Here is a 12,420-nt window from a genome sequence, read left to right on the forward strand (position 1 = left end):
ACTGAGGGGAGGCCGGGGTAGAGATCCGGGTCCTGCACGTGGGGTGCGGGGGGCTGAGGGGAGGCCGGGGTAGAGTGATGTCATCAGGCTACCAAAACTAGAGCCGGGGAGGGGGCAGGGTCGGTCCACACAGCCAGCTGCCCAGGCCTGGAGGGCAGGGGAAGGGGGTCATGGGCCCAGCGTGTGGGGAGACGGGGAGTGAGACGTGCAGAGGGGAGCAGCTGGGAGGTGGCCTCCATCTGGTTTGGGGTGCCTGGCGGAAGGAATCGTGTAATAATAGTGATGCAAGAACTAGGATTTCTAAAAGACTTTCTTATGAAGAATACGCTGTCCGGATTGATCCACAAATCACCTCTTTTAGCTCAGTCATGTGCTCATCATACAGGTAACAAACCGGAGGGTTACAGCATTCAGGACACTCCCCAAGGGCTACCCCGTCTGCTGGCCGGGGAGCAGAGCCCAGCAGAGGAGACTCACGGCCATCGGGAGCCCACCCTGGAGACTGGCTGGCATCTGCCGGGCGCCCGTGAGCCTTCCTGGACGGGGTGTGAGGGGAGGAGCCTGGCCTCCACGGGCACAGGGCCACGTCCCCCTGCCTCCCAGAGTGCCTGCCCCTCTGTCCTCTGCGGCCACGTGTGTGCCGCTGAGGGAGCCCCAGGTTCCTCTTCTGTAGGATTCGGACGCTGACAGTGATAACGTTTATCAGCAGGCTGGTTGTGAGAATTAGAGAGAGGTGATTGTTGAGATCTCCGCAGAAAGCCTGCCCTCAGGAAGGTCTCAGTGGTGAGGGGACCCCTGACCCAGGCTCACGTGCACCCTGGATGCCCCGCCCCTGCCTAAGCCCCTCCCTTCCATGTTCCCCAGTTTAAGAACGGGCAGGCACACACCCTGTAGAAGGCAGGATGTCCGCATCCCGACCAGAAGGATTCCTGGTCCACAGACACCGATTCCACATGGTCTTGAAGGTTCAGCTCCACTTAACAGGGGCATTTTTATCAAAGGGAACTTCTATTTCCCCGAAGGCTAATTGAAGACTGTTGGCTTTCAGCAAATGCAGTGTATTTCATTTACCTTTGAGACTGGCGGGGTACCAGGGTCCTCGCACTGTGCTCTGACGGCTCTAACTGTCTGATCCATCTGTAACCGTTCGACAGAAGCTATTTTAGGTTCTTTAACTCTGTTGGTTCTCGTGCTTCTGATTAGCTTGATGAGGGAAACTGCCGTGGTCTATCTTAAATCCAGATGTCAAAACACTTCCACGAATTTCTCCCGAGTTCTTTCTTCAGCAGCATGCCAGGGGAAAGTCTGCCAGAGATGAGTTTGTTTCCCTCTTGCTCTTCGCCTCCCTAGAGCTGGGGCTGGGCCTGCGAGCTCCGCACCGCTGTTGGCCAAGTGGGTTTCCACCACCCCCCGCCTCTGCCGCAGCCTGCACACCTTGTCCGACCAGCGTGAGGCCCTGGGGAAGCCTGCCTTCTCCCTTCGGGCTCTTGGACCCAGGCCCTGGGTTTTCGCTTCCAGGCAGCATCCCTGCCAGGTGTCACCTGGGTGGGAGGTGCAGCACCTCCCGTGCGGATGCTCTGCGCACACAGGGGGCCCCTGGCCGCCAGCCCCACCGCTCTGCCTCAGTTTCCCCATCCACTCTGTGAAGGCAGTGAGGCCGCTGGAAGGGTGATGTATGTGCCAAGAGCAGGCTCTCAGTAAAGTTCTCTGGGGCTTCCTTCTCTGTCTCCTCTGGTGTTTAAAAAAATGTCCCTCTCTTCTTAAAACATGCTTCTGCCCTCCCTTTCTGCGTGACTCCACCTGCCCAGCAGAGAAGGGGATGTCCCCCGTGAGCCTCCATGGGATGGCTCTGCTTATCCCTCTAGCCACATCCCTCCCGGGCCCCTGGAGCAGCCGGCCCGGTGTCCCCCCTGGGGCAGCTGGCCCCATGTCCAGGGCGTGGAGTTGGCAGGGTTCACGGTCCACCACGTCACGCCCTGTGCTACGTGTGATGGTCCAAGGACCCGGGAGACTGCCTCCTCATCTCCGCCTGACTCCCAGCCTGAGCAGCGTCAGGGACGTGGGCAGCGCTGGGCAGCCCCTCTCTAGGCCGCGCTGCACCGAGGTCCTCGGGTCTTAGTCCTTGGCACACTCACTGCAGCCCTCCCAGCCTGTCTCCCCTGGTCCATTCTCCCCCGGGATCCTGCAGCTCCTGGGGAGGGGCCCTGCTTCAGGTTCGCCCGCCTCCCTGCACGCCGAGCAAGGCGTGGGGCCTGCGATGTGCTGGCCGCTCTCTGAGCGCCATCGTCCCGGCGTGGCTGGTTGCACATCTAACCTGAGTCTGACCCGGGCAGCACCCCGCTGAACCCCAAGGCTGCCCTCAGCATGCTCTGTCCTTGCACCCCGGGTGGAACCGCGGGTTAAGGCGACGAGGGGGCAATGGCGAGCATCCTGTCAGCGCACGTCCCTCGGGTGCAGACGCTGACCCACAACAGCCGTGCAGGACCCTGATGTGGTCGGGATGACGGGGCTGCCCGCCGGTGCCCTCGCCCTTAGGTTCAGGCGCGTCCTCTGCACGGGTGATGGGGGAGAAGCGGGCACCCGACGGGGACGCTGCTGCCTCAGAGGTCCCTCCCCGGCCAGCACGTCACTCCGAAGGACTCAGAGGAGCCTGAGAGGGTGTCAGCGCGCCTGCTCTTCACTTAAGGCTGTGGGGCAGCCACGGCCCGGCTGAGCCCATAGGGGCTGCCGCCCTAATCCAGCTCCTCGGGGTTTTCCCAGCCCACACGGGCTGGGCACAGGCCGCGGGGAGAAGCCGGGACTTTGCAAGCAGCTCGTTTCCTGTTCCAGTTGGCAGCGGGCGGGCACAAACCCTGAGGGTGCCCTGCGGCCGGGTCCTCACCGGCGTTAACGCGTGTCCCCTCCCAGGAAGCCCCAGGCTCCCTGCACGGCTGCCCAGGGCGGGGGCTCCCGGTGGGTGACCCATCACAGGCGCCCTTGGTGCAGAAGGCAGAGCTGGGCAGAAACCCAGCCTTTCTGGGAAAAGTGTCTGATTGATCTTTTGATCTCAGTATAGACCTCCCCAGGGTTGTCAGAGAGGGCTGTTGGGGGAAACCCCAAGCTCGCCCTGAGAGACCCAGAGGTCCAGGGGACTGCTGACTTGGTTCCTGGCGCTCACCAGAGAGGGGGCCCTGACTGGGGTGAACTCGCACCGAGCTGGGGGCAGGGTGGGCTCTGTGAGCAGGGCAGTGCAGGGAGCGGAGACGGGGGGTACAGGAAGCTGGGCCAGTTCTGAGGGGCCTCCGGGAGCAGGGGGCCGTGGAGGAGGTGGGCTGAGGACGCGGGCTGAGGACGCAGTGGCTTGCTTGCACATTGGTCTTGGAGGAACGTTCTCTGTGATCGCAGGAGAGTGAAAAGAATAAGTAAAATACCAATACCTAGCATTTATCTTACATTTTATTTTTTGTAAAGTATCTTTATAAATGCTTTCCTGTTTTGATCTCAATCCATTCTAGCAACATTTTTTAACCTCCCCCCCGCCAAAGCAATTGCTGTAATTTTGAGCGTTAATGATATGCCAAGTGGTCCAGGTTCCCCACAACCCTAACTGACCCCAGCCTCACGTGCTCATTACACACGTGAAGAAGTGGAGGCCTGGAGACACCTGCCTAACCTGCCTCTGGCCGCCAAGCTCCCAGGTGACCAGGGTGGGCTCAGAATCCAGCTCTGGGCAGCTGCGGAGCCTTAGCTCCTCCATCCACACAGTCTTCCATCCTGGAGGAGATGCTTCAGTCAGTGACCCACCCTGGGCCCCATGTCCTGTTAAGGGCAGAGTCAGCCTTGAACTCGCCGCCCGCTGGGGAGTTCATCCCTCCCCTTCCCGCTGCATGGCAGGCATCCGGCGGGCCAGCCAGCCCTGCTTAGATGGAAGGCCCCTCCTGGAGGAGGCCGAGCAGAGAGAAATCAATGAAAAGCGACCCTGGGAGGCAGGGATCCAGCCCGCACTCTGCTTCCCGCGGGTTGTGAGGGGCAGCCAGCAGCTCGATGACATTAAGAGTAAATCTCATTTTATTAAGCACTGTCTTCTGTGCGGAGGACACTGCTTACAGGCCCCCAAGAAGTCATTCTTCTGCAGAAATGCAAGGAAAGGGGTTGTGCTTCCACTGAAACTTTGGCTGAGCTGGAAGGAGATGCTGCTGACACACGAGAGCTGGTGTCTCTGCACATGAGACGCGTCGCTTTGTTTGTGGTCTTCTAATACAGAATATACACATATCAGTTTTACGCAGGAAGAGTTGGGTTCACGGAAGGACTCGGAGGCTGCATGTCCAGCTGTGGTAGAAGCAGCTGTGGGCTAGAGGGGGGTCAGCAGAGTCCGGCTGCCCTCAGGGAGGAGGTGGACAGGGTGCTGGGGGTATCAGGGCACGGTGACAGAGGCAGGTGCCCCAGCCAGCCTGGAAGGTGGGTGGGAGGCGGAGAGACTGGCTCTTGGGGGTGCCGTGGAGTCAGGGTTCCCTGGAGGAAGTCGTGAGAACTGGCCAGGGCAGCTTTTGAGGCGAGGGCCCCGGGAGAGCAGGTCCTTGTGGGTAAGAGGTCTGTTCTCCCTCAGATCACCCCTCTGGAAGGTGGGGGCCGGGCCCTGGGGTCCCCGCGTGGATGGCCAGTGAGCACGTGCACAGGAGGAGTGTGACGGGGCGCCACCTGGGCCTCTGGTCCTGTCCTCCTGCAGAACCGGCTGGCCCCTTGCCCGCTATCACACCACGCGGTCACTCTTCAGAAAAGCTGTCTCTGCAGCAAGAGGCCGTGGCTGCCTGGCAGCCCCTCCAGCCCCCACCCTGGCCTTAGCTGAACTCACAGAAAGCCCATCAAGAGGTGGGTGGACCCTCACAGGTGAGGAACTGGAGACCCAGACAAACGGAGCACCCCGAGACAGAGCGAAGGGGGCTGGGACCTGTCAGACGTTGGCGTCGGCTCAGCCTTCCCCCTCCGAGTGGACCCCTGGGTGGGGGCAGCGAGAGGGGAGCCCTGGCCCCCGGGCGCCTGCCGTGTCTGAGCTGCCCTGACCCCGTCCAGAGCCTGGCACTTGGCTGCATCTGCCAGGTGTGTGCCCGGAGCTCGGGGGGCAGGGACGCCTCTGTGGACCTCCACCCCCATGCTCGCCTGCTGTGGGCCCCCCAGGCCGGGTTAGGAGTCCTCTGCCCTGCCTGCTGTCCCTGTGGCCTTGGGCAGGTGGTGGGTATGACCCCACAGGGCTGCCCTGCGGATGGAGGGAGACGGTGGCAGTGAGGCAGGTGCCGGGTGCCCGTGGGTGCTGCCAGCCTCATGTTTGGTGCGATCGCCGATGGTGCTGTGATTCTTATAATACAGTGTATCTTCTCTCCAATTAAAAATGATAACAAGGAGGCTTTCTTTGAAACCATAACTGATCTACGAGGCTTAATGGGAGAATGATCGTCTTGGGTGTGAGCCAGGAGTCAGTGTTGATGCCATTTTCCTGTCTGCCCTAAGTTCTTCTCATTGAGGATGAATGACTCCGGAAGGCCGGCCTCCTCCCTTCCACTTGGCTAGTACTTCATTATAAACCAGAGACTAGGCCGGTGTTCTGCATAGTCAAACAGACTCCCGAAGGATGCACTGCATAAATTTAGAATACCATCTTTAACTATCAATTATCTCCCAATGAAAGTTCAATTTAATTATACATGGATAGCCCTTCTAAATCCGACTCCTTGATTTGTATTTAAATGTCATCATTATGACTTCCCTGGCGAGGTTATCAGCTGTTCAAAGGCTGAATCATATGATATGGTTTTTTTTTTTTTTTTTTCAAAAAAACCACTACTTTTTTAATAGACTCTTCAGAAATCACAGCACCTTTTTTTAGTGCCAACTCTTAACTATTATTGTCACATTTGGCCATAAAATTAAACATGAAAATTGGCATTCCATAGTAGTATTAGTTTTATTTCCCTCCGACTCGGCAAAGAACAGAATCGAATAGCGGTGGGGACTGTCTGGAGCAGAGGCTGCAGAATGTGCTGGGATGCTGGGTCACTGTCAGAACCGCATTCAGGTCTGAAGCTCTTGCATGAGTGGCTTGGGTCACTTCCTTAACTGCCCAGCCCCTCAGGCTCCCTGCCTCCACGTATGGGATGCTGTGTGTGCCCAGGCCTGGCTTCCAGCCCCTTCCTGGAGGGCATGAAGGACGGTGGTGAGGCTCAGGGCTGTGCCCAGCGTCCAGGTCGACAGAGATGTAGAGTAGTCCTTGGGTCCCAGAGTTGCCATCCTGGCTCCAGGATTCTAGGCTAGGTGCCCCCTAGGCGAGTCACTCAACTTCTGGTACCTCAATTCCATCATCTGTGCAGAAGGAGGGTGCTGCCTTTGAGACATTCGCTGCATGGTGTGCCCTGGGGCTGCTGGAGGGGGAGCGATGTTGTAAATTTGGGGACTGGGGTGGGTCCTGAGGCGGGCGGGCTCTGCAGTCACAGGTCTGTGTCTCCCACCAGCTCTGAAAACCAGAGGAGCAAATGTCGTTTCCTTTTAGGTCCTCGGCCTAAGCAAGGGAGAGCTAGAGAAAGCAAACATCAGGGTGGCCCTGTCTGAGCGCAGGCTCCCAGTGGGGCTGCCAGCTCTGTGCCTTTGGGCAGGTGGCTTTTGCTCACAGGGCTTCATTGCATCTGTGAAAGGAAGCACATCCCAGCATCCTTAGGCCGCCGTCATAAAAAGATGAATATGTATTGAAAACACCTAGCCCAGGCTGGGCACGTGATAAGCGTTTGTTGCATTTCATTTCTTCCCCTCTCCTGTTTCATGGGCACACCTGGCTGTGCATTTCTTAAGGGTGGTGGTGGGTGATGTAATGTGATGCTTAGACTCAGTCTGAAATGGTTTGAAACAGCCTCCCCCCACCCCACCCCTCCCGCCCCAGTGGTCAGTGTGCATTCTGGTCTGTTCTGATCACAAGTCTTCTGAGAGCGGGCCTCTCTCTCCACTTTGCACTTGGCCAGAAGAGAGCCGGGTGTCGGGACGTGTCCACACCCACCTGCCAGGTAACAGTTACTGGCTCCTTTTGAGTTACCAGATGAGGAGACTGAGTTTGGCCCCTTTAGTGAAACTTAGGACGTATTCTGACCTTTGGTTTGAAGAGAGCATTAGTTTGCGTCAAGCCACCTTGGAAGCGAGGGGGTAGGAAGCAGTTCTGCTCGGTGGGCATTCGAGGCACTCCAGCTATACCCACAGGAGAGAAAGAGACGACCAGGCAACTCCTGAAGAAGTGTTCAGCCTCAGGAGTGGTTCAGACCTGCACACTGAAACATCAGCAAAGCAGCAGTTTGCCTCTTACTGGCAAAGATTTAAAAATCGATCGTCATCAGTATCGGCCAGGGTGCAGAGAGGGCCGCCCCACCCTGCCCCCAGCTCTGCTGAAGGCACGTGCTCGGGGAGAACCTCCTTGAAAAGGGACTTGTTCCCTGCCTCTTAGCCTAAAAGGCTTTCATGCCCCCACATCAGTAATTCCACCTCTAGAGATGGAATCTCACAGACAGCCGTAAATGCAGCGAGGAAATTTAAGCACAAAGATGGTGGTTGTGGTTTTTTTTTTCACCAATATTTTTTTTTAAAGAATGCAAAATACCTGACAGTATGAACAATAGGGGAACTGGTAAAATTATGATACAGCCATATGATAGAATATCCTGCAGACTGATCTTTAACGATGTGTAATTGTTCATCTCATATTAAAAGAATAAAGCAAGTCTTAAAATTATGTGTATACGTATGTGTGTATGCATATATTTAACACTTTTATGACTTACACATACACTTATATAATGATTTGTTACATTAAAATATGAACACTTAGGAAAAAAGACTATAGAATCAGTATGTCAATCATAAGAGGATAAGATTCTGAGTGCTTTTTCTTTCGTATGCTGTTCTCTGTTTTCTAGCTTTTCACAGTAAGCCTATCTACTTTTGTAATCAGAAAAGAATGGTAAAAAGGTAATATTTTGAACGTGGTCCTTGCCCTGAAGTGCACTGTTTCTGTGCTTACACTGAAGTGCCCCTAACTCTGGGGCGGCCGACCCTTAACCGTCACGCTCTCTGCCAAATGCTACACATTGACCAGTATCCCAGTAATTCTTTCCAAGCGCTCAAGGCCTCTTCCTTAGGTTTAATTTGCTGTTTATACGCCCTGCATACCAGCTCCTGCTTGTTAAAGACAGAAATCTCCAAAGGCCCATTAGTGCCTGCTGGAGTTCAGGGGAATATTTTGGCCACCGCACGGACTATGAATTGAAAGAAAATGCCTACTGTTATCTGTTGGCTGGCAGTCATCTTGAGGGCCTGACACGAAGGAGCCACCCTTTCTCGCCTTCTCTCTACATCCTTCCATGTAGTACATTTTTGTTGAGTACCTACTCTGTGTGTGACTTTGTGCCAACAGGTAGGATTTCAGACATCAGTGAGACCCAGCCAGCTCCCGGCTGTGTGCATGTCAGGACCATGGGCGAGGGAGGGGAGGCAGCAGTCGGTTAGAGCCTGACCACCTCCTACAGACCAGGTGCTGTCTCACCGGGAGACACAGCTGAATGTGGATGCAGGTCTGGGGGCAGGCAGCAGTGGCCTGGGTGTTGCTGTTTAGTCACCCAGTCATGTCTGATTCCTTGTCACTCCATGGACTGCAGCACAACAGGCTTCCCTGTCCTTCACTGTCTCCCGGAGTTTGCTCACTCATGTCCATTGAGTTGATGATGCCATCCAACCGTCTCATCCTCTATAGCCCCCCTCTCCTGCCCTCAGTCTTGCAAAACATCAGGGTCTTTTCCAGTGAGTCAGCTCTTTGCATCACGTGGCCAAAGTATTGGAGTTTCAGGTTCAGCGTCAGTCCTTCCAATGCATATTCAGGGTTGATTTCCTTTAGGGTATTAGGGAAGGATCTTAATTCACTGTTCATTTCTTCTTTGAACTGGTTCCTGCAGTGTGCCAGGCAGGCACAACTCTGGGCCCGGGAAACACTGCTAAACAAGACAAGAGGATCTCTGCCCTCAGGGAGCTGAATTCTGATAGGATTGATAGACAGCTCACAAATCCAGAAGTAAATATTTGCAGCTCATGGTACGTGGTGTAGCAGACATGGATTGAATACCGCCCTGGAGAAGGCGAGGGCAGGTGAGAGACAAAGCTGCTGTGGAGAGGTGGTCTAGGAAGGCCTTTCTGAAGCTCTGGTCTAAAGGATGAAAGACTCTAGCCGTGCCATGGGTCAGGCGAAGAGCATTCCCACGTGGGGAGCCGTGGCACAGAGGCCGAGTCGCGGGATGGAAATTGCCCGAGGGTTAAGAGTGTAGGTACCGAGGGTGTGAGACTTGGGGGCAGAAACCTGAAGGTGGGGGTTGCAAGTGGGCAGGTGGGGTGCTTTGCGGCTGGTGGGGTGCCGTGTGGCTGGCGGGGTGCAGCATGTGGCTGGCTGGCTGCGGCGTGTGTGAACAAGCCAGTCTGGTGGAGGATGAAGTTTGAGGTGACAGGCAGGGCTCTGTGTCGAGTCTGCACTTCCCACTCGGCTCTGGGGCCTCGGGGCTGAGTAATTGCCAGCCCTCTCTGCGACTTTCCCTTTGGTTCCTGTCCGCTTTATCCTGTTCCAGAATCCAGATTTCTTTCTGGGGTTGGACTCCCTGACTCTGTCTTTGGTGCTAAACTGTGTTGAACCAGCTCTGAAGCCGATGCTACCCTGGGAGTCAATTATTTCATTTTCTTGGAGCGAATCCGTTATGAATTACTAACGATAATGATTCATTCTCCTGTTTCACGCTGGCATGTGCTGATTCCCCGAGAGCCCGCAGAAGAAATTGCCGTCCTGATTCACCCTCTGCTGTGCTTCCCCTTCTCGTAGAATGGCCATTCAAGTGGACAAGTTCAACTTCGAGAGTTTCGCAGAATCCCCTGCGGATAAGGGGCAGTTTGCAAATTCCAAACACCTGGAGGAGGAGAGGCAGGAAGCCCGAGGCCTGGAGATCAACAGCAAGCTGGACATCCACTGGACCATCATATCCTTTTCCCAGACCCAAGGAGCCCAGAGGGGTCAGCTAGTAAGCGCTGGGCACAGGTAACTCAGGAGTGGCCTGGCAGGGAGATCCGGACAGAGAGCAGACATTTCCTCCCCTCTCACTGTGTCCAGGGCCCCAGGAGGGAAGATGAGGAAGGGCCTGCTTGGGGCGGGGGCTGCTCTTGGCTTGGGTCATCTGTTTCTTGTCAGCATTCAGATCTGTGATAGTCACAAGTACTAACGGCTACCTGTTGTGGCTGGGCTGGAGGGCTTCCACTCACTGATGGTTAAATGCAGGATGTGGTTGTCAAGGAAACTGAAATTGGGTTGAACATCTTAGCAAGGCACAGAGATGCCATTTTGAAAAACCTGGGATGGGAGCAGTTTAGGAGACTGTGTTATAAAGGTCAGTTTCATAAAACAGCTGGCCCTGCCCTGAGCTTCAGAGCAATGCCTGGCTCATGGTTGACACTCAGTTGGATGAGTGGGAATCTGGAGGAACCCCAGGTTCCCTTGGTTCTGTGTTTCTTCAGCAGTCTTCACTGAGTGCCTGCTTTGGGTCAGATGTACGGTGAGCCACCTGAGAGGTGGAGATGCAGAGATGAGGCCTCACATGGTTGTGTGGTCTTGAAAGGGGTGGAAGTCCTCTGAGGATTAGACGCATGGCAAATCCCATGGACAGAGGAGCCTGGTGTGCTGTGGTCCATGGGATGGCAAGAGGTGGACACGACGTGGGGACTAAACAACAGCAACAGGAACAGAGCACTGGGCCAAGTGCTTCATCAGAGGATGAAGCTGCTGGGGGCAGCGCAATCAGGGAGGGCTTCACAGAGGAGGTGACATTAGCATGGACTTTTTAAGGATAAGTAGAAGCTTGTCATGGGAAAAAGGGTGGAAAATGCCCTACAGTGCTCAGGATGTGAGAGGATGGTTTTCTTAGAGCGTCTTCCCAGGAAGAGGCAACTCTGAAGGGACTGTCTGTTATTTATTGGTGTCTTGTTCACACACTGATTCTGTGGAAATGGGATGGCCACAGACTGTCATGTGTTCTCAGACCATTCCAGACCATCTTCCTGGTTTCTGGAAACATCCTCGGGCTGCAAGGAGGCATGGTTTCCAGAACCGAGGCCACTTCCTTCACGCCAGCTCACATGAATTTGAGCTTGGGAAACCAGACCTCTATCTCCAAGGAGCTTGTGAAAAAGCGCTGCAGATGGATGGCTTGGGAACCAGACGCTAAAAATAGAGCATCCAGGGACTCATGGAGGGAGCCGGGTGCACGTTATGGGGTTAGGCGTTTGTCTCCTATGCAGAGAGAAGTACAACAGCCGGGACCATGGCGTCGCCCTTCCTGAGGTGCCTCGCCTCTCAGCAGAGTCAGGGTCAGTCAGCTGGCGTGTTTGAGCAGGGCCAACTCAGCCTGAGTCCAGCCGAGGACCTGCTTGGGCAGGTTGATCCAGCCTGCACCCGGGGAGGAGGGCGCAGTGTGCTTAGGGTCCCAGAGGGAAGGGGGTCTCATCACAGGACCCACAGAGACTGGGCCTTGCTGGGAGCCAGGACACACAGCAGCACCTTCGAGCAAGGTTCCTGGGCGCTGACCCGGGGGCCCACCTGGTCCTGGGCGCCTGCCCCCCAGCTCCCAGAGCACATCTCGCCCGTCTTGCTGATGCAGCTGCCTCCGCGTTCCTGCAGAGAAACGAGGGGAGCTGGTACTGAACCATCAGCCCTGCTCGAGCCCATGGCCCTTGCCTCCTAGTAGGATTATGGTGACCATCAAAATGCTCACATTGTTTTATTGAAAACATACTGAAATGTTTTGGGGTTTGTCTCCTTTCAGCCTGATTCTTTAAAGAAGCTGACTTCCCTGTTTTGTGTTGTGATTAATTCATGCAAGCAAATCCTTATTGGATGCCCACCAGGTGCCAGGCACACCTGTCTCCTAGCTTTACTGATTGGAAGGCCGTCCCCACAGGGGATGCGAGTGACGAGAATTAACATTGTGGACATCTCTTCCCTCTCCGCTCCCCTCCTGTCTGGTGATGACATCTGGCATGGGACGAAGAGCAGACTTTTGCTATTGTAAACCTGAATCCAAGCAGATGGGAAGACCAAAGATGGAATTGCCTAATTATTTCATTATGCATTTTGATATTTTCTCAATATTTAGACTTCATAAAAAAGTCGAGCCTAATTTGACACCCATCCACGGTGATAAAAATGGCTCACGTGTATGCGTGTACGGCTGGATAGAGGCGTTTTAAAGGGAACTGTGGCTCTCGTGGTAGTGTGTGCACACCTGTCTAGAGAATACCTGCCACACCCAGAAGAGCCAGGGAGCTCGCTCTCTGCACGCGCTCATTGTGTGCCTTGTTTCCACGCCTGGGGGCTGCCAGACGCAG

The 12,420-nt window shown here is 55.3% G+C and overlaps 1 protein-coding gene across 5 annotated transcripts in view; it reads left to right on the forward strand.

Annotated features, from left to right (window-relative positions):
- The window catches only part of TRAPPC9 (trafficking protein particle complex subunit 9), a 385,435-nt gene that overhangs the window by 268,529 nt on the left and 104,486 nt on the right, over positions 1-12,420 (forward strand). For all 5 annotated transcript variants that reach the window (XM_068983500.1, XM_068983498.1, XM_068983502.1 and 2 more), the window contains one exon: positions 9,869-10,022. In XM_068983500.1, coding sequence (XP_068839601.1) covers positions 9,869-10,022 — 154 coding nt within the window. The remainder of the gene's footprint in view (positions 1-9,868; positions 10,023-12,420) is intronic.

Source organism: Capricornis sumatraensis, chromosome 11, assembly GCF_032405125.1.
Source record: "Capricornis sumatraensis isolate serow.1 chromosome 11, serow.2, whole genome shotgun sequence".
Lineage (NCBI taxonomy): Eukaryota > Metazoa > Chordata > Mammalia > Artiodactyla > Bovidae > Capricornis > Capricornis sumatraensis.